General features: G+C 57.7%; 2 protein-coding genes across 2 annotated transcripts in view; both read right to left on the bottom strand.

Moving 5' to 3' along the window:
• NECAB3 (N-terminal EF-hand calcium binding protein 3) overlaps positions 1-16,337 on the bottom strand; it is a gene marked incomplete at both ends in the record, with an annotated part of 29,624 nt that extends 13,287 nt beyond the window's left edge. The window contains 5 exons of the mRNA XM_082007218.1: positions 980-1,077; positions 1,422-1,447; positions 10,133-10,241; positions 11,304-11,328; positions 16,245-16,337. Of these exons, the coding sequence (XP_081863344.1) occupies positions 980-1,077; positions 1,422-1,447; positions 10,133-10,241; positions 11,304-11,328; positions 16,245-16,337 (351 nt within the window). The remainder of the gene's footprint in view (positions 1-979; positions 1,078-1,421; positions 1,448-10,132; positions 10,242-11,303; positions 11,329-16,244) is intronic.
• A 5,443-nt stretch (positions 16,338-21,780) lies between these two features.
• E2F1 (E2F transcription factor 1) lies at positions 21,781-25,133 on the bottom strand (the record flags this gene model as incomplete). The annotated part of the gene is made up of 7 exons (XM_082007178.1): positions 21,781-22,031; positions 22,293-22,497; positions 22,612-22,728; positions 22,896-23,046; positions 23,459-23,678; positions 24,289-24,379; positions 24,930-25,133. The coding sequence occupies 7 exons, from the start codon at positions 25,131-25,133 to the stop codon at positions 21,781-21,783; spliced, it is 1,239 nt and encodes a 412-aa protein (XP_081863304.1).
• Between the last annotated feature and the right edge of the window lie 1,941 nt (positions 25,134-27,074).

Consider the following 27,074-nt stretch of genomic DNA (forward strand, 5'->3'; position numbering starts at 1 on the left):
CCCTTCATCCGCTTCCTACCAAGCATCAAACCACCACATTCAAGGGAAAGAAAGAGCTGAAACTTCCCATGGCTGTAAACCAGCACCAGCCCCAAGTACACAGCTAAACCATTTAATACATTTCAGATGCAAAGGGGGCTGCTGATCCCCCAGGAGGGTCCCTTCCAGTGTTGGCCACTGCTTTTCTGTGGCTGTATTTAGCCTGCGACACTGTGCACTGCAGACCTCTGCTCGCCAACGCAGAGGCAGGGGGGCTCACAAAGCAGGAGGCTGCTTGCCCTAATTAGCAGCTTCCAGTCTGCTTCCCATCAGTACAAGCTGCAGGGAGAGGGAGAGCATTCACCACAGGGATCAGCTTGGCACAAGTCTGGGAGTCAATGAATTTCACCATTTCCTACCTTTTCCCAAGCGCCTTGCTGCTTCCCAACACGGCCCTCCTGAAACAGTCGCTCCTGTCCCTCTCCAGCAGCCAATTTTTGCTGCTGTGAGCACAGGCTGTGCTGAGCACAAGCTGCTGGGGTCAGTCCAGAGCAGGCTCAACCCTGGAGTCCCCATTTTGTGCCACACCGTTTTGTGGAAAAAACGTCACTCGGAGACGCAACACATAGATTATCGGTGATGATCCCAGAAACAGTGTCCCCAAGCAGGACCCTGCAAGTGGTCTGCAAGGAGCTGTTGAAACAACCGCTGCCAGAGCCCTATGAGGAAGAAGACATGTCCAGAGACAAAAGCACTAGCTCTACCCTACTCCTCCTCCAGCCCTGCTCCCTCTCCTCCAGGCATGCTGCAGGCTGTGCTGCTGTGGCATTCACTGCACACGAAGACAACCAAAGCACCTGCAGGCAACCCCATCGATCTGGGTTGTACCACATTTGCTGCCTCTGATACCAAAGTTTAATGCTAAATAAGCAGCTAAGATCAGCACGGCTTCTGTTACATGCCTGCCTGCCCCACCACCCTCTCATGGTCCCATCCTTACCAGCTTGGTTTTGTCCATGGCTGCCAGGACTGCAGAGTTGAGGGCTTCCAGGGCGGAAAGCACATTCCTGTATTCTCCGAGATAGGCTGAAAAATAATCTGAAGCAGGAGAGAAGACCATGGTGAGCTTCCTGAGCGCCTCCATCTCTGCCCGCCCCACACCTGCTGCTTCCCGCACACAGCCTTGGCGCTGCGAGGGAGCATTCACGTCCTCTCCAGAGTCATGCTCCCACCTGGACTGAAAGAGAGAGTCCTTTCCTATCTCCAGGGACAAAATGTCCCATCCCCTTGGGAAAAGGACGGATGCCCTTTGTGCTGGGATTCAGGCACAGGGACTGTCAATGCCACTTTGCCCAGTCCTGTGCAGGTCAGACGTGCACAAAGTCCCATCACAGACCTTCAAGAGAGGAAGCCCTCTGAGGCAGGAATATCACCCTACTTACCACATAATTTCTCCGTGTCCACGTTACTGCAAGAAAAAAAAAAAAGCTCGTTAGATGGTGGGGCTGCTTCAGGAGAAACAGATGTGGTGAGCAGGGCTTGAGGGCTTGTCTTGAGCCTCCAGTGGATTTACTGCTCCTCCCATGTGTTTTCAAAAGCTGTATTAGAAAAATGAAAAGCTGCACCAGTTTAGAGCCAGCAGCTCAGGAGCCATGCCCAGCACCTGCAGCACCCAGGCAGGGCTGCAGAGCATCGCCTCTGCTTCGAAGGCTGAAGGAGCAAGCAAAGCTGCTCCATCAACATCTCCTGGAGCTGGAGTGTGCTGGGACAGTGTCTGTGAGAACAGGATGGGGCCGGGACAGAAGTCAGGGGAGGCAGGCAGTGCTCCACGCCTCTGGGCTGGCCAGCTGGCTTGGCAGCCCCATTTCTGAGCCCTGGAGCTGACAAGCCCCAGAAGCTGCTTCTTCAACCCAACCTCTTCCCCCAAAGGTGTGAAGCACTCAGCCAGAGATCCCTCCTCATGCTTCCCTGACCTCAGCCCAGGCCCTCCCTCGCGGCTGCCCCATGGCACCAGGCACCCTCCTCTCCCAGCTGCCCCACAGGTGCCCCCCAGCTGCTCCTCCTCTTCCCTGCCTTCACAGCCCAGGTGACATGGGGTTGCCTTCAGGCTCCCAGGGCAGGGGGCTGGATGGCTTCATGGCCCACAAGAGGGGTTGCTCCTGCTGTGAAGGCCATTAAAGCAGGGATCTGGGTCCAAAAACCTGGAGGCAGTTTTTACTCTCCCCTTTTCAGTAACAGAGAGCACTGCATTGGAGAATCAATGCTGGCATCCCTGCAGGGCTTGGACAGGTCCCTCCTGTTGCTAGTAAAGGTGCTGCTGGGGTGGAGAGGGAGGAGGAAACATCCAGAAGCAGGGACATGTTTTCAGGATGGGCTGTGAAGCAGACCTGTGGGTTCGCATGAAGCTGCCGGACCCACTCAGGTGGCCAAAGCCACGGAGGCAGAACTGCCTGCGATGCCCGGCATCACCTGCAGAGCCTGCAGGCAAATGCCCCAGAATACCATTTATTCAAATCAGCCTCTGCTCAAGAAATTCTGCTGTCTCAAAATGCCCTAAATGATTACAACCATTTTTGATCCTGATTGGGAAAGTGGATAAAAAACTCCCTTTTGTGCTCTAAGTGTTTAAGTGCTGTCACACATGGAGGAACCAGTAATAACTGGAGTTTGCTGGGCTCCACACATGACAATGGCTGCAATGCCAGTGCCCAGGGGAAGTCAAACCAGGGCCACATCGCCCTGTCCCTCCTCTGACACTGCTCACAAGGCAAAGGGGCAAAAATGCCCCCAAGGTAAAATTAGAGGAGAGTGTGCAAAGCATCCAAAAGTCCATGCCAGCAACAGGTGTAATAATTTAAGCAAAATCTTCCTACAGCTTTCCCGCTCCCCGCCCCAACATCTAAGACTGGTTTCTGTGTTTTTCTGCTGGGCTCCCACTTAGTGTACTTTAGTAATAGACAGTGCTTAAATCATGAAAATATTTTGGTGAGAGACGTCATCACGGACCCATGGCAGTGGGACCGCAGACCCCTCTTTAGCTAATTGCATCAGGCATCGCCTTAGGCAGTGGAGACGGGCAGTTTTAGGATGTGATTTGGCTCATCTATTTTAAACACCTACCACAGGAGCTGATTAAGGCAGGGCTCTGGCGCACTGTCCTGGCACTGCAGACAGTTTTTAAAGTGGATAAAAAAAAAATAGTGTTTCCCTTGAGATACAACACAGCTAATCAGCAAAACTAGAGCCCCTTCTTCTGCAGACTCCACTCCATCCAATTTTGCTGATCTCAGAATCACAGAATCACTAGGTTGGAAAGGACCTTCAAGATCATCAAGTCCAACCATTAATCCAGCGCCACCATGTCCCCTAAACCATGTCCTGAAGCGCCACATCCACACGCTTTTTGAACACTTCCAGAGATGGCGACTCCACCACCTCCCTGGGCAGCCTGTTCCAATGCCTGACCACCCTCTCAGTGAAGAAATTTTTCCTAATATCCAATCTAAACCTCCCCTGGCGCAACTTGAGGCCATTTCCTCTTGTCCTATCACTAGTTACTTGGGAGAAGAGACCAACACCCACCTCACCACAACCCCCTTTCAGGCAGTTGTAGAGAGCGATAAGGTCTCCTCTCAGCCTCCTCTTCTCCAGACTAAACAACCCCAGTTCCCTCAGCCGCTCCTCATAAGACTTGTGCTCCAGACCCCTCACCAGCTTCGTTGCCCTTCTCTGGACACGCTCCAGCACCTCAACATCCTTCTTGTAGTGAGGGGCCCAAAACTGAACACAGTATTCAAGGTGCGGCCTCACCAGTGCCCAGTACAGGGGCACAATCACTTCTCTACTCCTGCTGGCCACACTATTCCTGATACAGGCCAGGATGCTGTTGGCCTTCTTGGCCACCTGGGCACACTGCCAGCTCATGTTCAGACGGCTGTCAACCAGCACCCCCAGGTCCCTTCCCGCCGGGCTGCTCTCCAGCCACTCCTCCCCAAGCCTGTAGCGTTGCATGGGGTTGTTGTGGCCAAAGTGCAGGACCCTGCACTTGGCCTTATTAAACCTCATACAGTTGGCCTCTGCCCATCGATCCAGCCTGTCCAGATCCCTCTGCAGAGCCCTCCTACCCTCCAGCAGATCAACACTCCCACCCAACTTGGTGTCATCTGCAAACTTACTGAGGGAGCACTCAATTCCCTCATCCAGATCATCAATAAAGATATTGAATAAGACTGGCCCCAGAACCAAGCCCTGGGGAACACCGCTTGTGACCGGCCGCCAGCTGGATTTAACGCCATTCACCACAACTCTCTGGGCTCGGCCATCCAGCCAGTTCCTCACCCAGCGAAGAGTAAACCCGTCTAAGCCACGAGCCACCAGTTTCTCCAGGAGAATGCTGTGGGAGACGCTGTCAAAGGCTTTACTAAAGTCCAGGTAGACAACGTCCACAGCCTTTCCCTCATCCACTAGGCGGGTCACCTGGTCATAGAAGGAGATCAGGTTGGTCAAGCAGGACCTGCCTTTCATGAACCCATGCTGGCTGGGCCTGATCCTTTGGTTGTCCTGCAGATGCCCTGTGAGCACTCTCAAGACCAACCGCTCCATGATCTTCCCTGGTACAGAGGTCAGGCTGACAGGCCTGTAGTTCCCAGGATCCTCCTTCCGGCCTTTCTTGTAGACGGGCGTCACATTGGCAAGCCTCCAGTCTTCTGGGACCTCCCCTGGTAACCAGGACTGCTGATAAATGATGGAGAGTGGCTTGGCAAGCTCCTCCGCCAGCTCTCTCAGTACTCTTGGGTGGATCTCATCAGGCCCCATAGACTTGTGGGTGTCCAGGTGGCTTAGCATGTCCTTGACTGCTTCCTCTTGGATTATGAGGAGTACATTGTGCTCTCCATCCCCGTCTTCCAGCTCAGGGGGCTGAATACCCTGTGGATACCTGGACTGGCTATTAAAGACTGAGGCGAAGAAGGCATTAAGTACCTCAGCCTTGTCCTCGTCCTTGGAGACAATGTTCCCCGCCATATCCAATAGGGGATGGAGATCCCATCTCTGAGCAGCCCTATGCATCCGACCACAGCTCTGCTAGATAGAGTGACTGGGGTTTGAAGCACAAATTTAAATTGGAAAAATGCCTTGCTTCTTTTTAATTTTTGCACTTACTTCTGAAAGCTGCCTAGAGCCTGCAGAGCCACTGCTGCTGCACCAGAGCATCCATAGCACTGCTTGTTAGATCTGTGCCCCAGAGTAATAACTGCAGCCACTGGTTCCCATCCAAGAGATGGGTTAAAAAAAAAAAAAAATCAAATCACATAATAGGGGATGTGGACATGAGATAACAAAATACACAGTGAAACACCTAATGCATATGTTACCCAGGCATTTGCATCTGTCTACAGTGAGAACCTGGGGCTGGGACTGGTTTCACCAGGAGGAAGAAGGGGCCACCAGCTCAACCCACTGCCCAGTTCCCCACCTCAGCTCTAGCAAGCAGGCATCCGTGTGACAGAGCTACGATCAACACCAACTCTATGGCTTTTAAGGAGAGGCCAGAGATTATTAATAACTCTTTCTACCTTGTCTGTTTGCTGCTTAAAAACAAACGTTAACTAATCAATCACTAAAACACAACGTTCAGTTAAACACCGAACCAATCGCCAAGATCTTGTGGCAAAAGTCAGCCCTCTGGGAGTCATCCAGTGGAAGATCCGCTCCCTCCCCAGTGCAGCCTGCTCCGTCAGCAACACTGCATGGCCACCTCTTCTCACGTTCTGCATCCTGCAGCAGCCCCCAGGGCACAGTTAGGGGCAGGACAGAGCACAGCAAGCAAATCACAGGACCAGTGGTGCCATTTTCATGCTGCCAGAAGCTACTTCATACCAGAACCAGGAGGAACTCATGTAAAGAACCTGCACATCAAATCCCAAAGCATTTTGCAGGGCTGCAATGGGGCAGCAGGCTTTGCTCTGCTCCTCTCCCCACCATCGCCTCTCCCACTCCAAGAGAAGAGCCATCCTCTGCCTCCAAAGCACTCATCCTGAGACTCTCCACATTTACACATAGCTGTATTTTGACTGTGCTCAAACCACTGATTAACTGTAATTAAGCTTGAACTGATGATGAAGGATCTTGTCATCATTATGCTGTTGGGATTTTGTCAGAATGTGCCTGGAATTTATGCAAGAAAACAGCAATCAGCTTCAGCAAAGCAGATAGGAATTTTTTTCTTTTTATCCGTTATCATATTGGGAACCTCTGCTACCATCACAGATCTGGTTTCCAAACCTTTCCAGTGTGACCCAGAGAGTTTCAGTCACTCTCCACTCAGAGACTGGCAGACGCTGCGGCTTTAAGTCTCTGACTAAAGAGAGGGGAGGGAAGTTCACACAAGTCCTTTCTTCCACAAAACCAGAGGCCTGAGGTTATTTCCAAGGAGAGTTTTTAAAAACCACCAGTTCAGCACTCCCACCTCTTTCACTTTTGACTCAAGGTCAGGGACACAAGCTCTGGGCAGTCTGTACCCAATTCCTGCCACCACTATCTGACCACTCTTCACACAAAGGAGGATTTGCCAGACCTTATTTTTCTAAATTTTCCCAACAGATGCAGGACAGAAAGACACGCGAGGTCCACGTGACACTTCCCTGGGCAGGTTCCACAGTACCCTGCAGAGAGCAGTAGGCACACAACCTATGCGGCACTACAGCGTTCAGTCCAAAGCCCTTTGTAACTGACTCTCCGTGAAGCTGTCCCCGTGAGACCCTGGGATCTGCTGCCATCCCGCCTGGCTGGGCTGCAGACGGATGCACGGCTGCTCAGAGAGCAAACCGCACTGTACACATCCCGGGACGCTTCTGCAGCAATGGAGCTTTTTCACCCCTTCAAAAACATTTGTCTCTTCTCACCCAAGCATTTCAGTGGATGAAAATGTCCTCTTCCAGGAAGATAAATCTTTCTGTTCTGCACCAGTGCCAGAGCTGGTGTGGAGCTTTCTGACAAGCTGAATGAAATGGTGGACCTAGCTGTTGTACCAAATTGCAATAAAGGGTTGAATTTCTACATAATTTTTTAGATGTCAAAGGATTAGAGCAAGAAGATATTCTAAAGCCAAAATAGAACAATTTTCAGAAATGCAGAGCAAAAAAGCCTCGTGGGGAAACATAAAACCTGAACCAAACCCAACAGAGATGCCTGACACACACAGGCCACAGTATCCCACCTGAGTGCCGAGTGGATGGGAGGTACAGCGAAGATCGGATGGGAACGATGGGGAGAAAAGTAGAGTGTGGTGCCATGGGCTCTCTGGGAGGAGAACGAGTCATGTATGGGTCCTCCAAAATACTCATCTTCCCAGATGCCAGCTTCGGGACCCAGGGGTGCAGCTGCAGGTTCACAGTGATGGGCGAGGGCCAGCACGTGCTGGGCAACGTTACATTACCCAGACAGGGAGCGTGCCGGGGTATAAAGGTCTCTTGTTACTGTCTCTCCCCGAGTCAGGCTGGCACTGACACAGAAACACAAGTTTCAGCCTAGACCTGATGAACACACTACCCTTGTGGCCAAATCCACCCCCTGGATTAAGGGTGAAACTTTCCCATCATCAGAAAAGGTATGGGACATGAAAGAAGCACACCAGATATGTTTGTAGAGCTTGTAGTTGCTTTCCAGCTTTGTAATACCTTGAGTATTATCTCAGGTAATAACTCTTGAATCTGGCAGCAAATTTTATCCAGCTCTCAAAAATATTACGTTCCCGCAAGTGCACACCAAGCAGGCAGCCCGGAGGAAAGGGGCTGTCCAGCCCTGCCATCGGCAGGACAGGAGGGCACCAGCACAGCCCTTACGAGACACCAGAGGTTGTACAAATGAGCAGGACCCCCTGCACACACCAAAACCAAATGCCCAGAAAAGCCAGCTCTACACACAGAGCCACTGAGACCTCTACAAAGCTCAGCATGCTGAATGCTGCTTGATTTCTGTTACCTGCTGCTGTGCCATGGGCAAGCAGTCCCTGGGCAGCTCCTGGGGACAGACAGGTCATGCCTCCCTGGGGACAGGCCCGTCTCTCCAATTCCCCCATCCCAGCAGGCAGGCGGCTCTGGGCGAGGATCAGAGCACTCTGGCAGACGTAGAGCTGCCCGATGCTGTTTGCAGGGGGCAGGATGCCTCTTACCAGACAATAAGCTGAGCATCAGGCTCCCTCTCTGGGAGGTCCCACCTCCTCCTCCGCGAGCTGGGGATGAAGCTGAAGAAATCACATACAGTTCCCTGCTGCCACATCCCGTCCCACTCCCACCTGCTCACGCTGAAGCTGTGCACATCAACCATGTCCCAGCCAGGGACAGAAACAAGAATGACACCTGCAATTGCCTCAGGGCTGGACTTTCCCTTTTGCTCTTGTAGAAATGAGGGCATCCTTGCAGAGGAAGACAGGAACTTGGAAACCAGCTTTGTCCACAGGGACCCTTTTGCTCTTCATGGCAGAAAGAGATCAAAGACCTGATGGTCATGCCCTGCTAATAGATGTCATCAGCTCAACGCTGCAACTGCCACGTTGTCGTAGCTACCGCACCGTCATTACGGGTAACGTGTTCCAGAGAGCACCGCTGCAGCCCGGGCAGTGCATGGCGCTCAGGCAGCCCACTCGCCCCCCCCCACCCCACAGGCATGGGGCCCTTCCGTCAGTCCTGTTTATCTGCTCTGGACAGATGGAAGAAGCCTGACCTCAAAGCGATGGTATACCAAGAGATCTTCGCCATTCAGTTAAGGGCACAGTTAAAATTCTCTGCTTCACTGCAACCCGTGTTTTCCAGCGGTATTGTACAGGGGGGTGACTCCAAGGTCACCCCAAAATGGAATGAGAGGAAAGGAGCATTTGCAGAGGAAAGGGGAGGGCTCACTGCTAACTCCCTGGGATCACAGCCCAAAGAGATAGGTATCTTCAGGAGACACCTCCTGCTGCCCACATCCAACAAGCCCGACCGGCAGGACAGGCAGCCAGGCTTAAAAGAAAGCAGCACCAGGGGCTGCACATCCTAGTCCACTTCTCTGCCCCATCACTAAAGTGGGAGCATCAGCTACCCCACCACCCTGACACTCAGCAGAAGTCAGTCATCCCTGAGTCCTGGGTGGATGATGTGGGGACTTGCAGCCAGGGACTGCTGGGTATCTACTGTCAGTAGCTGTTGGCATTCAGTGGCTGTTGGCATCTCAGCATGGCACAGGCCCTCCGTGCCGCTGCCCTGGCTCCCTGCAAAGCCCTGGGACCAGCATGTGCAGCTAACGCTGCTCCGAGTTACCTCTCCCTCGTGGGGACTTGCTCAGTCACTTCCCTGGCCAAGGGCGTCAGAGGTGCAGGAGATGCTTCCTGGGGTGCCAGGGAAGCGGCATGTGCCAGAGTTGAGCCGAGACCGGGAGGAAGCTGCAGCCACCTTTTCTCTGCCAGCAACACCCCTCCATTTGAACTGGCAGCCCCAAGACATGCAATTAATCAACAACCAGCTTCTCCCAGTGCCAAAACACGCTCGTTCAGTGGCCAGCAGGGCAGAGGGACCCCAGCAAGTCTGAAAGACTGGGATGAGAATCCCAGCTGAGGCCAACAGACACCTCTAGATAGCACCAGTCAAGAGGAGACATGGTCTGACTGCAATTACTTCTCCTGTTCATTGGGGGTTTCTTTTTTTAAGAGTAGCTGACCTAAATTCAGTTACACTCTTAAGGCCCACTTCTGGTAGAAAGCAGCTCTCAACGTAAGTGAAAAGCCGTTCCCTGTGTCAGCAGTGGCAACGTCTGTGACTTCACACAGTCTGTGCATCGCCCTCACACCACTGCATGTTCCTCCTGCAGACACACAACCTGCTCTATAGAGCTGCATATTTCTGGAATACATTTTTCAAACTAACATAATGTAATTATAAATGGATGCTTGCTTTTATGGAACTACAGTAAATCTGATAATGACTGCTCTCAAAATGTCTGGCTTCTCTCATCACCAATGCTCGTAGCTGGTGTTCAATGGGTTTTAACAGCTGCGTGTTACAAGAGGTAGGTTTATCTCACCCTGACTATTTATCGCACCCGCCTCCAAATGTCCTCCATCTACAGTCAAGCAGTTTTATATTCTCCTTCGTCTTCTCTGTGCCACCACAGCACTTACTCTGAATGACGCCTGTCAATGCCACTGAACAACTCCCACAGCTCCTCCGAGCTCAGGATCCCATCAGCAAAATAGTTCTTGAACTCCTCAAATGATAGCTTCCCATCATCTGCATTTAAATAAAAGGGAAGAATAATTATATATCTGCAGAAAGAAGCATACAGGCCCCAGTGATCCTCCCAGCAGCCTCTCTAACAGGAGCGTGGGATGGCTGGGCGTGTTGTGCATAATAATTAGAGCAGATATCTTATTGAAAGCATGTCCCACTAGTCCCCATCAAAAACCCAGGAGTGCTGCCAAGCAGGGTCACTGCTGCTGGAACTTCAGGTGGGAATTTCAGCCCCTTCCAAAAGACCCCACTGCAATGTTTTCAGAAATGCATGCAGACACTCTGTACTTAGATGACTGTCCAAGTACAGAGTCCATTACAAACAGCACAGTGAGGACAGCATGAGGTTTTTATGGAAAGAAAATCTCTCCATTGATTTAAGAGCTTTTTCTTCCCTCTCTGTGGAGGACTTCAGCTCCTGGGCTGCATTTTGATCTGCAACAAAAGCAGCTCCTGGAGCCTGCAAGCTACCAGGAAGGAGAAGAGCCTAAGAGGGGGTGGGAAGGCTCAGAGAAACAACTTGTAATTTTGGACTTCTTGGTTTATGGGTGCCAGAATAAAAACTGGGTAGCAGAGCCTAACTCTCAAATGCCAGGGGCTCCACTGGGCATCCAGGAACAGGGTGACCCAACCGGGGGCACCTGTAAAACCCTGGACTGAGCGCAGAGACTGAATCAATCCTGCAAGGGACAGAGCAGAAGCCCGACAGCCCCTGGGCTGCCTGCTCCACAGCTTGCTTTGCCTTCTGTTCTCGCTGCTAGCAGCGCAGAGCAGAGATCATGTGCACGCAGGCAGGGGAAGGGCTTGGATGCGGCTTTGTCCTGCATGGCACATGGACAGTGAACTGGAGGAGTCCACTTCTCCAGCCCCTGGCCAGGCCCCTTGTTCCGATGCCTCTTCCTCCAGGTGAAGCAGAAAAGCATTTTTCTTGCAGCCAGAGAGCTACTTGCCCTTATCCTCCTTCACTCTGTCAGCCAAACCTCCTGGTGGGGACGGGCTGTGCTGCTTTGCCCAGACCCAGGCAGGGAGGGGGAAGCAGCATCAGGAAAAAAAAGCACTCACCGTTCTTGTCAGCTCGTCGGAAAATCTGCAAGAGAAAATACAACAGGGTTTAGTGAGGCAGCAGGGAGAGCAGCGCAGCTGAATGGTGAGCTAGGTGGCTCCCGGCACGGCCACCATGGGAAAACTGCCTCCCAGAGCATGGGGAGCCACGGAGAAGTTCCTGCTGCCAGGAGCTTCCAATGATGCTGCACAGGCTGCTCTGGGGAAACTTCCCTTTGCAAACAATTAAAACCATTTCTCTTCTCCAATGTGCAGAGCTCTTGGCACAGTCACGGCCGCCCGAGCGAGCCCAGCACTCACACTAAGCATCTTCTGGAGAACACAGAGGGAGATGAAGTAAGAAGGGCTTCGCTACACCCTTGTGATGGAAAGTGCTTAATTTTTCAGACCCTTTAAATGAAAGAACATTAAGCATAATGATAATGCTCCGTACGGGAGCACACCGCTCCATACGGGAGCGCTTTGTGCATCACTGCTGACACTTCAACAGTCTGCACCAAGAAGCAGCTCTTGTCCTGCACTTTGTAATCACCCTTCGCAACAATCCTTCCTGCAACACCTCAACATTCACACACGCTGTAATTAATAATTAATTAATTAATTAATCTGTAACTAATTCTGCCACAGAGCACAGTTGGAGAGTTGTTCCAATTTAAGGTCTCAACACAGGCTCCCAACCATGAGGTTTCTGCCCACAGCCCAGGAGACAGCTGGGGCTTCTTACCCCTGCCTGGTTCCTTTTTCACCAATAATTACCAGAAGGTAATTAACTGGGCTGACTCCAGTGAGGAACAGCATCATTTCCAAAGCCTGGGATCATCTTGCCAGACCAAACAGTATGAGGTTTTGGCCAACACATCCTGACAGAGCCAATGAAGAAAGTTGTGTGTGTGTGGCAACTTTCTTTTTTTTTTAATCACCCTATTTTATCATCCTGCTTGATGGAGAAATCCAAAGGCCTGAAGAAAGATCAGGAATGAAAAAGGGCAGGAAAAGAGGAAAGCGGACTTTGTTATATTCTTTTCCATGCACCTGCAAAGTGGAGACCTCTGGTAAAACCACCCCCGGACCACCTCTGCTCCCTGCCACAGGAAGACACGTCGCTGCCAGCTGCCCCCTGCTCCCTTCTGCACCACTCACTGACAGCTTTGCTGAGAATTTTGAGGGCGCAAGCCCATATCTAGCCACCGAACTGGCCCTGAAAAATCACCTTCAGGTAAAGAAACAGCTGCCCAGATAAACCTCCGCTGCTTACTCCTAAGGAAGCCACTGGCTTGCAGCTGGGCAGAAGCTTTTCTGATGCTGCTCCCAGCAGGGAACACCCTGGTCCTTCCCCATGAGCAAAACCAGGAGCAGGGACACCTCCTCAGAAGATGCTCTTCTGAGCAAGGCAAGCTCCTCCCAATCCGAGCTGCTGCAGGGAAGGGAGGCTGCCCTGAGCCGACCAGCATTAGGTAACCACTCCTCCGGGACACAGGCTTCAGGCCGGCCAGGCCGCTTCCCTTGCAGGCAAGCAGGGCAGATGCTCTCTGAAGGCCCCGTAGGACTCCCTGGATGTGCTTTGGAGCTTCACTGCTACCAGCTGGGACAGGAACCTGCAAGCTCCCACATGCTGGGGAGTTCTCTGGGTTTTAAAGCAAAACTTTCTCCAGGCTAAAGGGTTCGCTTGTGCTCATCAGGGATCTCACAGCTGCAGCGTTACACATGCTGGGGCTCCCCGGCTGCAGGGGCAGCTCTGCCTGCAGGCAGGGATGGCACCAGTGGGTCCCACCTGCCCATACCAGCCTGCCACCTCCCTACCTTTGGCTCGCCACTTTCCATCAAGGCAAAAGCTTAAATCTGCAGAGCTCTGTCATCGGAGGGACACATGGCTCAGGCAACAACATCTCTATGGCTCCATACGTCACTGAGGCCAGCTAGCTCATTCCAAACATGGTTGAGTGTCACCCAGGCACCTAAGAAATGCAGATTCAACCGAGATGAAACGCTTCCCACTCCCAGGCTGGCCTTGCTCAGCAGGGTCTGTCCGCAGGCTAAGAGGGAAAGCACAATTTCAGAGCGGGCTGAGAAGTCTCTAATCCAGAGTGAGCCTATCCTGGATTCAGCATGAACCTCAGCAGACAGAGCTGGCTCTTCGCCCTCGCACACGGGATCCTCTGCTCCAGCGGTGCATTAGAAAAGCCCTGCCAGTGCACACATGGCAGCTGTCTGAAGCTCAAAATAAATAAATATGGTGCAAGCAGGAGAGCGCTGGGAGGCAAGGCCGCATCTGCTCCCCGTCCCCTGGGGATGGCGGGGCTACTCGCCGCCTCCAGCAAGGCAGTCCTCGGCCAACACTGGCTGCGGAGGGGTGCCTTGGCGAGCGCTGCACGCGTTGGAAAACACTGATGGCTCCTGTGCGCAAGGCAGGATACAGCTCCAGCCAAGAAAAATAGCGCAGAGCCGTTTCCACACTCCACGGGGTAACCCCTAGCCCCCCAGGGCACAGGCACCCACACGGCAATGGCAGGTAAGCGCTGCTCCCAGTGCAAGAGCCCAGCACAGATGGCAGCCCTGGGACAAAGCCAGGGAAAAGTGATGAAAAGCCAGGCTGGGAATGGGATCAGGTATGCGTCGGCTGCGGGAAAGGCCCTACAAGCAATCCCTCACTTGCGCTCGGAGGCGCTGGCAGTCTCAGAAACACAGGGATGCTGCCTTAAGCCTGAGAGAGGCGTTCCCCTTAGCCCCTGGCTCTTGGGCTTGCGTCCAAGCAGCCGCAGCCCCGCTTGGTGCCTGCAGCAGTGGGCACACTGGGACTGTTGGAAGAAGCACTGAACCGGCATTTATTTGGGGATGAACCCCCCACACACCCCTGGAAGGAGCGACACTATAGGGCTTCTCCCTGCCTGCAGGGCTGGAGGCAGCCACAGCTGCTGGACATGCAGCCAGGGAGACACCGGTTGTCGGGGAGGGGACAGCTGCCCTGGGGACACCGTGCTCATTGACCCACCACAAGCTGACGTGGGCTGCAGCCAGGCGCTGGCAATAAATGGTGGGCTGTCCAAGCGGCTTTTCCAAACCTCTTGTACACAGAGAGGGGAGTAAGCAAGCCCCAAGAACCAACCCAGGGAAGAAATCTCCCAGAGTCTTGAGACATCTGCACAGAGAAACAACTGCGATAGCAGCACTGCAGTTTGTACCACGCCTGCAGTGAAGCATCTCAGACAAAGCCCTCCTCCTCCTCACCTCTCCTGAAGGCAGGCGATCTGTGGGCAGGGAGACGGTGGCTCTGGTCCCAGGGGAAGCACCAGCTGCCACTGGAGATCTGTCATGGGCAGCCTTCCCCTCCTGCTGCCCAAGGGCCAGGCTGGGATCCTGCCCCACTGCGGCAGGAGGCAGCTCACCCTGCCAAGCCTCGGGGGGGGGACAGCTGGAGACCAGCCAACTGCCCAGACCCAAAAGCAGAGACATTAAACTCACTCTGACAAGCTCCAGAGCTGAGGCGGGAGCAAAGAGATCCACAGAGAAGAGGAAAGGAAGCCGCCAGAATGCGGAAAGCAGCCGCTAGTGCTGTTAACACTTCCCATTTTAATTGCCTTAATGACACCCTGAGGGATAGATGTGGGACTCGGCGAGTGCCTGGAGGAGCTGAGTTGGAACGCAGCTGTCATCACCCCCCCCCTTCCAGCCCATCTTCCATCAGCCAAGTAATTAGTGCGGTTAATGATGCTGGCTGGAGAGCCCTGCAGTCTGAAATCTCCCCCAAGGCAGGAATGAGACCCTGACCCCCAGCTGGAAGCTGCGAGCACCACCGCAGCCAAGGGAGCCACGCTTTCCAGCTGCTCCCTGGTGATGCCGGGAGGTCCCCCAGACGAAGAGGCATGGCATTCACCTTCCTAAAGTGCTGCCCGAGGTCTCCTGCTCCCCTCCTCTGGGATGACCTGGGACACGGGGGATGGCACCACCCAGACCTGGACAGGAGAGAAGTGACAGCTGGCACCAACCTTTGCCCTTAACCCTCACTTGCTCTCTCCTCCCCAGTCCCTGTGGCAGGGCAGGGGCAGCACCTCCACTCACATGTCTCCTGAGCTCCACAGGGTGACTTAGACCACAGTTGTGCCAGACACAGGGGAATGCAAGGGCGGGCGGCCCACCAGGGAGATTTGGGTGCTGCCCACCCAACCCAGGCATCCTGCAGCTCATGAAGGACAGCCAGAAGCAGGGGGTTGCAGAGGTTGAGCACCTCTGATGTGCTCCAGCAGCAGACGTGGGCTCTGACCCACCTCCTGGGTGCACAGCTCCCTCTCGACAGCAGCACCCTCACCACGGGGCTTGAGGGGACACGGCACGACGGGTGGCATCGTGCCAGGACCTGACTCGTGAAAACAAAGACAGCCACTATCCACATCATCAACTCCCCCAAGCCACCCACAGCTGCCAGGATGCCCGTCTGTCCTCCAGCCTGCACAAGCAGCGTCTTCCCCCACAACTCCTGGTGTGACAGGAGCGGGCAGGGACAGGGGCTGCAGCGGGCAATGGACACGCTCTGCCGGTGGGATCCCATGGCTTTTAAAGGCTACACCATACCTTCCGCAGCCTTCCTGCCAGACACACACAGCTCCTGCCCCAAGCATCGCAACAGCCAGCTCTTGGTAAGGAACGGGCTATTTCTAGCCACTCAGAGGCCCGTAATTCAGAAAAAGGACACAACACTGAGTATTATTTAAGCCACCACAACCCACACCTTGATTCACAGCTTCAGGCCTCGAGCTGCAGCAGAGCCCACCCGTTTCTCCCTCAGGTTTGGTTCCTCAGCCGGGGCAGGCAGGAAGGGCCTCGCCCTGACACCTACATGTGCAGGCCCCCACAGCTCCCCGTGAGGAGGCGCCGCGGCCCGCCCGGCCCCTGCCAGCGCCGGGGGTGCGGCAGGGGCTCGCTGCGGGCCCGCCCCGCGGTACTCACGTCGTGGAAGATGGGGAGCGGCTGGCGGCGGGGCGCGGGGCGGCGGTCGGCTGAGAGCAGGCACACGGCCAGCAGCTCCGCGCACGCCATCATGGCCCCGCCGAACGCGGGCGCTGCGCTGCCGTAGGGCGCGGCGCGGTGCCGTAGGGCGCGGTGCGGTGCCGTAGGGCGCGCGGCGCGGAACCAGACTCGCCCGAGCGGCTCTGCAGCCGCCAAGGCAACTTTGCCACCGCTGAGAGCCCGCCCCCGCGGCGATCCGGTTGGTCGCAGCCGGTGATTGGCAACTGAGGGCCGCGCCTGTCGTTGGCGGAGGGGAGAGGGGCGGGGCGGCGCTGTGAGGGCGGGGGGGCGGCCGTGGCCGCGTACCCCCACGGTGCCGCTTGTCCCCGGGACCCCGTCGGCTGTGGGGTTGTCCCGGGTGGATGCAGTGCACCCCACTGTGCTCCCAGTTGGCTCCAATGCAGCGCAGGGTGGCCCCGGTGCGGCCCTGGATGGTCACACTGTGCTGTGACCATCCCTGGTTGCCGCAATTTGTCCCAGTTTGGCCACAGATGTGGTCGCTGTTGACCCCAGGGTAGTCATAGTTGCCCCAGTTGGTCCCGGTTTGAACACAGGTGGTCCTGGTGTGGACACTGTTGGCCCCATGGTAGCCATGGTTGCCCCAGTGTGGCCCCAGTTGGTCCCAGTTTGTCCTTGGGTAGTCTCAATATGGTCGCTGTTGGTCCCCATGGTAGCCCTCATTGCCCCAGTTGGCCCTGGGGTGGCCCTAGTTTGGCCATGGGTGGTCCCACTGTGGCTGCGGCTGGCCCTGGGGTGGTCTCCCTGCCACCCAGAGTGGTTTCAAATGACTTTCTGGTGGTACCAGCTCCTCCGTGCCCACGGTGCCAGGCAGTGCTTGCTCAGTGCTGCTTCCCTCCAGTGCGGCATGCTGGCTGTGAGGCGGTCGTACCGATGGTGCTGGGTCCCCAGTACCTCCAGTGGATCTCAAACCCCCTTCCCGCCCCGAGCGGGGGCTGCAGGAGTGGGGGACAGGCTGGCTGAGGAGAAGGGGGAGGAGGCAGAACTGCCTCCATCCCTACCCAGCGCAGGCACCCGGAGGCCTGTGCCACTGCAGAGGAATAGGATGGACATCCATGTCTGTACCCCAGCCTGTCCTCAAAGGTTTTCACAAATAAGAAACAGATAATTAGATAAATAAACTAGATAAAGCCGTGTCTGGGCAGAGCTTCTCACCGCTCCCAGGTTACACACAGTGCAGTGACTTCTTGGGGTGGTGGGCTTCTTCCCATCCCCCTCGGAGTACCCCGGGATTTTACTTACAGAAAGGAGCATGCGCCAGTTTTGCTTGGATGCAAAATCCCAGCCAAGCTTGCCTCCCTCTGCACCACCTCTCCCTTCACATGGACCTCTCGAGGCCAAGCCGTTTTGCTGAGCTCGGCTTCTCTTAACCCAGCTCTCGAAACCGAGACACTTCCCTAGCCCAACGTGACCGAGCCGTGGCACGTGTAGTTTGCTCGCTCTCCTCCTCCCCCGGGGAGCCTGGAGCGGTTGCAAGGATGCATCGCAGTTATTTTTACCATCTCCCGGCTGCTCTGGGTGTGTGTGAGGGAAAAGAGGCAGAAAAAGTGCACCTGGGACCCGGCGGGCTCCGGGGAGCACGTGCACCCAGCCCATGCGACACAGGGCTGTCCCCTGCCCCTGGGGAGGCAGGAAGGGGTCCAAGAGCTGGAGCTGTCGAGCGTGGCCACCACCAAATCAAACCAAAATGGAGGTAGATGCTAGAGAAACAGGCAGCAGGGACAGAGGATCACCCTGCCAGGGAGCATGGGAAGGGGCTTGGGTGGTGGCGGGTCTCTGCTGTGGATCAAAGCAAAGCCCAGGGAGGGGCCTTTCCGCACTCCCATGTTGCTAAAATCTGTGCTTGGTCCCTATCGGGGCTCCTTGAGGTCAACACAAGTTTCAGCATGGGAAGAAGCGGCTGGGAAGTTCTGAGCTCAACACAGAGACCCCAAAACCTGTACAGACCCTCCAAGGGGTATTAGATTACAGGTATAAATTCTGGCAAACTTTATGCTGTGTCAGCATCTGCACAGCTCAGCCCACAGCAGATGCCCACCCAGCACCCCCAGAGCCGGACGGGCACGGTCCCTGCAGGGTTACCCCAGGGAGATGGGTGTGAACGGGAGCCGAGGACCCATGGGGCACACAGGGTGCATGCAGGGTGCCCATCTCCCGCACCGTGTCTGCTTCACCTGACGAAGAGAAGCATCCGCGGTACAGATAGCTCATACAACCAGGCAGCGCCCGGGGCCACTTCCCAAAGCTGCCATGTGCCCCTCGGAAACGAGAGCCCCTACACGAGCCATCATCAGCTCTTTCTCCAGCGATTCGAAATAGCAGGAGGGAAGACCTTCAGCTGCATCATGAATCATCCCTGCGAGGCAGAGGGGTTATTTTTACGGTGCTCTGGCTGGCGCGGAGCCGCCAACACGTTCCCCCAGAGATGGGCAGCACTGCCGCAGCGGGGGACGCGCTCCTGCCCCTGCCGGAGCGCCCGCTTTCGCAGGGACCGGGAGTCCCAGGGCTCATCATCCCATGAGGTTCTCCCTTAGGGGAACGTGATGGTGGATGCCATCAGAGAGGTTCGCCTTTGCTCGGGGGAAAAGGGAAAAGCTGTGCGGCAGTTAACTCGCTCCTGGGAGCAGCCCTGCAGAGCTCGGGATGTCGGCATGAGTCCTCTCCCCTCTCCCTGCACCCACTGGCTCCCATGGAAGCCGGGGGCCACTGGCCCCTCACTGGGGTCTCACCCCTTTGGGCAGCACTGCAAATCCCACAAAATCTGTACTGTAATTGGACACTCCACAAAAATGAAATGGAAAAGGGGAAAGGAGAAGGAGGGGCAGATCTTGCTAACCGCAGGGGTGAGGCTGCGTTGGCATATGGCTGGGCTGGGCGTCCCGCAGTAAATCACAGAAGCCCCAGCACCTCCGTCACCTCAGGTGACAAACATCGACCTTGTAAAGAAGGAAGCGGCAGACAGGGGAGAGGGGGCCGTGCCCACCCAGGGGACAGGGTCCAGGCAGGACGGAGCGGCAGGAGAGCTCTTTCAATTTAATTCCCTGAGAAAGTCCCATTTGATGGGCCAGTGACGCGATAGCAAGCCACCGGCTTGTCCCACTCAAGCACGGGGCACAGGCTGTGCGTGCCACCGCTCTCCTGGCCGCTGGGTTTTGGGACAGCGTGGCACCCTCCCCTGCTCGCCAGGGCCCCGCTCCCGGACCCTGGCCTGTCCCAGGGGGCTGCGGGGAAGAGGGCTTTTGCCCGGCCACCATCGCTGCTCTGCCCCCCTCCAGCCACTCCCCAAATCCATCGGCAAGGTGCCCCTCCTGCACCCCGGGGGAGGCACCAGCCCTGGGACCTGCACCCCCCACACCGCCCGGCTTCACTCCCTGCAGCGCATGGCTCCTCCGTCCCCCTGCCTTATACTTTTTCCCCCAAAAAAAGAGCGTGCAGCGAGGGGCTCTGCGGGACGGCGGCGGAGGCAGGAGGGCGGCTGGGCAGCGGCGATGGGCGCGCCGAGCCACCCCAGCACCCGCCGGCAGCCTGGCCCGAACCCGGGCTCCCGTTCCCTGCGCTGAGCGCGGCGCGCGCTTACGGAGCACAGGCTGGGGTGAAATATTTATCAGGCTGCTTAAAGCAGAAACAGGCAGAAGGCCGGGCAGAAAGAGGGAGCGAGCACCCGACAGTGGGAAGGAAGCGGCACCGGGGCCGCAGCCACCCCAGGCTGCTGGGGAGGGGTCCCCAAGGGAGGGGTCCCCAAGGAAGGGGACAGCGTGCCGCAGAGCGGGTGGGAGGGGGGCACCCGGCCTCGGGGCTGTCGGCTCATCCCCGGTGAGCAGGGACAAGGGGACCTTGACCTTTGCGCCACGAACTGGAGCCGCAGCTGCCTTCAGGCAGGACCAAGAGGCACCGGGGCGAAGGGGAGAGCCGGGGAGGCACCTGCACCGACTGGTTTCGCATCGGCCCCACGCTCCCAGCACGGGAGTGCTGCTGCGGGCACCCCTGGGCAAAGGCCACCCCAAAACCAGAGCGAAAGCAGGGGACGGGGCCCAGCAGGAGAGGAGCTGAGGGGGGACGGGGGCTGCCGGAGGACGGGGGCTCCTCGCCAGTGACTATCCCAAGGGAGAAGCGATCCCCACCCAGACCTGTCACCCCATATCCTGGGGCACAGCCCCTTTGGAGGAGCAGAGGGCAGCAGGATCAGCCCCAGCTCCCGTCCCACACAGCTGCAGGGGAAAAAAAATAAAAACAAACCAAGGGGACCAAAGTGTTTCCTGCAACCTCAGACAGTGACGTCCCTGCTTGTGCCTTTCAAGTTAAAAAAGGAAAAAAACGCACAAAATAGCCCAAAACCCCATGTTTCTTTGGGTTGGGGACCCCACCACCCACTGTCCAAGTGCAGCCCCACACCAGAAACCAGAGTCAGTAGAAACCTTTATTAAACACAGAGTTCAGAGGAACACAAGCTTGTTAAAAGGCAGTAAAAGTGAAAGTGCGTCTCCAGCCCGGCCCCGGGGGGTACCCTGGGACCCCCACTCTGCTCCTCTCCACCTCTCCCAGCCCCACTGTGCCAGAGGGGGGGAGATGGAGCCGAAAGGCTGAACGGCTGCATGGGGACGGGAAGAAAAGCCTGGAGACAGCGTTGGGTCCTTGCCTGCAGGGATGCACCCCGCCCCAGGACACCCCTGCGTCCCCCCCACGGGGACACGCACGTGGTCCCGGGGCCGCCAGCCCCATCCAGCCCCGTCCCCCGTCCCGCAGCCACCTGCCGCCGCAGCAGCCTCACTGGCAGCCCCGCGTCAGCCGCGAGCAAAGCCGGGACGTGCCAGCGGGTCCCCGGTGGGACCCTCCACGTCCCCCTCCCCCCAGCACTGTCCCCCCACTCTCTCCTATCCCCACCATGTCCCAGGAGAGCTCCCACACACCATAAATAATAAATAAATACCCCACACTCAGCCGGGCTGTGGACAGTCCCCCACGCAGGGGCGGACAGCCCCAAGCCGGCACCCCCCACATCTCCACCACCGCCTTTCCCAGCACGACGAAACCTCTCAGCACCCCCACTCTGCTGCACGGCCCCCCCCACCCCCCTGAAATTAAACGCTGTCCCCAGGGGACAATAATAAATTAATCAAATCTATACACAGGACTGCTTAAAGCTCTGTAACAGGTGCCCGGGGGGGGGGGGGGGGCAGCGGCTCTGCCCTGGGCAGCCCCCGCCATGATCAGGGTCCTGTGTGTGGGGGGGGGGTCCCTGAGATGGGACTCCCACCCTGGTATCCGCCTTGCTGGAGCCAGGGACACTGCCGGACCCCACCGGGCTGGAGGGTTAAGAAGAAAATATTGCAAAGGGACGGGGAGAGTAGCCATGGGCGCTGCAGCCAGAAGGGCTGCCTGCCCTGCCTGCAAGGGCAGGAGCCCAGGGGTGGCCCCCCCCCCCGCCTGGCAGCTCCCCTGCGAGCGTCCAGGCAGAGCCTCAGAAGTCCAAAGGTGTGAAGTCCCCGAAGTCACAGTCGAAGAGTTCGCTGATGCCCTCGCCCTCCTCCAGGCCGAAGTGGTAGTCCTGCGCCTGCGGCGGCGACAGGTTGATGAACTCATCCGCCAAGAAACCCGAAAAATCCTCCCTGCTCTGCTCCAGGAGGGCGTCCATGGAGGCCAGCGGCGAGAGGCTCACCTCCTCTGCCGGGCACTTGCTGGGCAGTACGCTCGTCCCTGGCAGCAGTGTCTCTGCAGGGATCGGAAGCAGCTGTAAATCCACAATACTTGCCAAAAAAACACCAAAAAAGCAGGTTTTGGCTATGCAGCAGAACCTGCCTTTCCCCCCTTCCCCATCTCACCGAGGTGCCCAAGCATCACCTGGGCATCACCCCAGCTCCTTCCTTGTGCCAAGAGCTCACAGCTGCAAACACAGCGAGAGCCCCCAGCCAAAGCCACCGCGCCAGCACCCCTGTCCCCTACTCCCCCTTGTCCCCAGCCCTGGCCACCCACCTTGCTCTCCGGGCAGCAGTGACATGTTCACGTCCTGGGTGGGATGCAGGAGCGGGGAGGCTCTGGGCTGTGAATGGCTAGGGGACAACTCCTCTGCAGGGGCTTTGAAGGGGCTCTTGACAGGGCTACAGACCCCTGAGCTGTCCTCGGGGCAGAGGAAGACGTCGATGGGGCCCTGAGTGCTTCGCACGGAGACCTGGAAAGCCTGGGGAAAGGGGAGAAGAGTGAGACAAGGAGGCACAAGAATGCCCGGGGAGCCTGGGCTGGGCTTTCCTGAGGGCTGTGCAGACATGGGGAGCAGAGGGTGGCCCCAGCTCACCTCTGCTGGGTCCGAGACCTGCAGCTGGGTCTCTGGGGGGGCTTTGATAACCATCACCATTTGCTCTGAGGGGTCCACAATGCTGCGGAGATCCTGGCAGGTCACATAGGCTGCGGTGTGATGGGTCAAGGAGCAGATACAGGGATGTTTTCATGCAGCAGTGGGGTGGGCAACAAAACGTCCTGCCTGCAACGTGGCCGGGCTCACCCCGGGGCTCGACTGCACCCCCCCCCCCCCCGCCCAGCCAGCCCCATCCCATCCCATTCCCGCACCGAAGGATATTGCTGGTTGGCAGGGTCCTCGGTGAGCAGGTGCAGCTGCACCGTGCACGTCTGGATGAGGTTGTCCAGCTGCTGCTCTGCCGCCTGCAGCTCCTGCAGCTCCTTCTCCAGCAGCCGGTGCCGGCTGGGAGCCCCCACAGTGGCCTGGCTGCCCCTGGGGAGCACCACGGCTGTCAGGAGCCAAACCCCACAGCTCGCTCTGCCCAACACCGTGACTGTCCCTACCTGGGCCAGGCTAAATCCCACCCCCAGGGAACGGGCTCTGTGGGGATTTCCCAGTAGGGCACAGCCCTGGGGTCCCCCCTGAGCATGGATGCAGGCCCCCAGCTCACTGGGCTGGCTCAGGGAGCCTGAGGGGGACTCGCAGCCCACACAGATGCTCAGGAGGCACCTGCAGTCAAGCACAGCCCTCGCCCGGGGCTGTGGACCACATGAAGGGGGAAGCACCTCTCAACACTGGAGCAGATGCTCCTGTGACACTGCTCTGCCCCGAGCCTGGCCCAGGCAGCTCCTCCATCCCACTAAGTAGCCAGCCACAGCCCCACAAGCCCAGCCCAGGGACATACAGCCACTGGATGTTGTTCTTGGACTTCTTGGTGATGAGCTGGATGCCCTCCAGGACATTGGTGATGTCATAGATGCGCCTCTTCTGCACCTTCAGGACCTCGGCTGCCCAGTTGAGGTCCACCACGCCATCGGGCGACTGGCTCAGCAGCTCCAGGAAGCGCTTGGTGGTGAGGTTCAGTGAGGTTTCGTAGCGGGACTTCTCCCCGGGAGACTTTGCCCCTGCCAGCCACCAAGGGCAAGTGTGATTTAGCCACAAGGGAAATGCAGCGCTGGAGCTGAGAGCTCCCAAAATACCCCCCACACTCGCAGGTGGCTCATGAACCAGGGACCAGGACTGGCACCCCAAAACCCATCTGCTTTCTCAGGACAGTGGGGAGAGCTCCCCACATCCTTCACGGGAAGGATGCTGCAGGACCTGGGGTGGGCTCTGACACCCATGCTCAGTCATGGTCACAAGCTTCGTTGTGACACCAGGGTGCCAGGCAGAGCTCGGGGGAGATGATGGAGGGTCCAGGTGAGTCCACCTGGGACTCTGCACCGACGCCGTACCGGTGGCTACAGCTCCACCCCACAGGGAGGGACAGAGCTGGTGTGGTGCCCAGCAGACGGGCATGACAACCATGCCACCAGCCCAGGGGACAGCAGCATGGGCTGGAGAGAGAGGCCAGAAACAGCCCGGCCCCAGGAACAGCCTCTCCAAACCGACGCAAAGGGCTGGGAAGAAGCTGCCAGGGATGAGCCTGAAGGCACGGCCCAGGCCGCGGGCAGCAGAGGGGGGCTGCCAGACCCACTGCTGGCTCGGGGGGGCCAGGGGGAGCAGGGCCAGTACCTTTAGTGGGGTTCTTGGCCTTGCCCCGGCCCACTGACAAGCTCTCCGCTATGTACTGGTGATCCGTCTCCAAGTTCAGCTTCCTCTTCACCTGCAAGGGACGGGGCTCGTCAGAGGGACGGCCACGGCCCCGCTGCCCCCCACAGCGCTGGCAATGGGGGCTGGCTGCGAGGCAACCCCCGAGGGACCCCTCCGGGTCAGAGCACCGCGGAGTACAGAAGCCCCCACTCCCGGTAGGAACGGGTGGACCGGAGCGGCTCCCCGGCTGCTGTGCACGCCAGCGGGGACACAGCGGGGCTGGCCACGGCACGGGGAGCGCCCCAAAGCAGGCGTGGGCCGCAGGAGGGGGAGGCAAAGCAGGGCCCAGCGCCCGGCTGCCCGAGTTGGGGAAGGGCCGCGCTCGGCAGGCGTGCTGCGTGGCATGGCACGGCACGGTATAGCCCAGCGCGGCTGGTATCGCACGGCACAGTCCAGCAGGGTATAGCAGGTCACGGCGCGGCAGAGCACGGTGCAGAGCAGGGAGCAGCACAGCACGGCGCGGCAGAGCCCGGCCCGGGGTATATATCGCGGCCCCGCCGGAGCCCGCAGTGTCTCGGGCTCCGCAGCCCCCGCGCCGCCCCCCTCCCCGTCCCGGTCGTTACCGGCGGGCGGCCCAGCGCGGGCCGTCTTGGTGCGGCGCCGGGGCGGGCGGGCTGCGGCGTGGCGAAGAGCAGGAGGTCGGTGTCGGGATGGCCCCCGCCGCCGCCCGCGGGCTCCTCGGCGGCGGAGACGATGAGGAGGTGCGGGGAGGCGCTGCCCAGCAGCGCCGCCAGCCCCGCCGCGCCACCCGCCGCCGCCGCCGCCATGGCTCACATCGCCGCCGGGACTGGGGCGGCGGGCGGCGCGGCGGGCAGGGCGCGGGCAGGGCCGCTCCGCTCCGCTCGGCTCCGCGCCCGCCGCCGTATTGTTCGGCGCGCCAGCCCCGCGCGCCTTTGCGCGCCAAATTCTTTTTGCCGCGAAAGCGGCGCGAACCTCCCCGCCGTCTTCCTATTGGCTGAACCCCACGGCCGGGCTCCGCTCTGGGAGAGCTGCTGCGCCTTCCCACTGGTTAGCGCCCGTGGAAGAGACGGGAGGTGCCGCCCTTCGATTGGTCAAGAACGGCGGCGCCGGATGCGCTGTGACAGATGGCCAATCAGGCGGCGGGGCGGGGCGAGCGGCGGCGGGGGACGGGGCGGTGGCGGGGGCGCGCCGCCGTCGTTCCCCCCCGCCTCCGCAATTCCCCTTCTGAAGACCACAGACAAACCCCCGAGGAGACACAGCGTGGTTTTTTTTTTTTTCCACCAGTGGCGTGGGCTACAAGGCGGTATTTGCAGCCATGAGTGAACTCCTCACTCCTCCGCTCCGGACCCTGAACACGCAGCCTGTCCTCCTCCATTTTAAAGGATTTTATGCTGGATATTTGGGATAGCGGCTCCAATTTCCCCTGCAGGATAGCCAGCGTGGAGTCGTGCCCTGACCTACATCCTTAAATACGCCAGTAAACATACTGCGTGTCTGTGACCAATCCTTTCTTCCTCAGCAAAGAGCAAACAGAAATGCTGCCCTGCTTAAAGGAAATTGATACAGTTAATTAAACGCTCGGCCCTTCTAATAGTCAAGGGCCTGCTCTCCAGCTCCCTCGCACCTCGGTATCGTCATTACTGTGAAGGATAAGCAACAGCGAGGCCAGATGTTTGCACGCAGTGTTTCTTCCATCTGGGGAGGAAGGGGGGGGGCGGACTGAACAACCACAACCCCAAGGGCCGGGAGGGGGGAAGCGAATGGCTGGCAGTGCTCTCCCCGTCCCCGGGGAGCCTCAGCCAGGCGCTTCCTGGGGTGACGCAGGGTTTGGGACACAGCTGCTGCACCAGCTGCTCCCGCTCCGCTCACAAAGGCTGGGGGCAGCCGCCTCGCCAGGAAGAAGCTCGGAAGCATCGGGGGGATTACAGCCTTGGGGGTGGTTTCTTTCCCCCTCTCAATTCATGTGGGAGCTTATTCAGGCCCTTTCTCCTCCAGCCATCGCGCTGCCTGGCTGCGCTGCAACTTCCCCGAGGCTTTTAATGCTGGCAATGCTGAAAAAGGGCAGTTGCAAAGACAAATAAAAGGCAAATGCTGGTGGGAGAAGGAAATGAAGGGGCTTTTCTTGTGTGCATATGAGGGAAAGCAGATGACTCCCCTCTCCTGCACAGCTGCAGCCTCCTCCCGGCCTCGCCAGCCCTGCTAAGGAGCAGAGACGTGCTCCCAAGGTTAGCTGTCTGGCAGGTGCTGCACAAAGATGAAGTCCTATCTCCTTGGCCCCACTCCGCCATGGAGAGGATCAGGAATTCCAGCTATTCATACAGTTTGTACCCCAGCTGGATTTACCCTGCAGCAGTCTCCCAGTTTGGGTAGGTTTTGGATGACAGACTCAGGCCAAGGGGTGTCCGCTGGTCCCTGCACTGATGGAAAAGCACAGACCAGGGGCTGCAGACGGAGCCGGCACTGGTATCTATGCTGCAAAATCAGTTCCAGGTGATGGGAGCAGGCAGGAGGAGAGCTGGCAGGATGCAAACCTGTATCCCTGTGCTCACTTGGCCTTAGTACATCGGTATCTCACAAGCATATTTACTGTCGTTGTCGCCTGTAGCGTGGTCCTGCGACCAGCAGTTCCCCTACAGACCACGCTGAGCTGTCACACCAGAACGACTGCATGCCACAAAGGGAAGTGGGACTTCCCCAGGCATCTCCTGCCAATGCTCCTGCTCCCAGCGCTTTGGTTCAGATGACAG

The sequence above is a fragment of the Phaethon aethereus genome, assembly GCF_964289735.1.
Source record: "Phaethon aethereus genome assembly, chromosome: 16".
Taxonomy (NCBI): Eukaryota; Metazoa; Chordata; class Aves; order Phaethontiformes; family Phaethontidae; genus Phaethon; species Phaethon aethereus.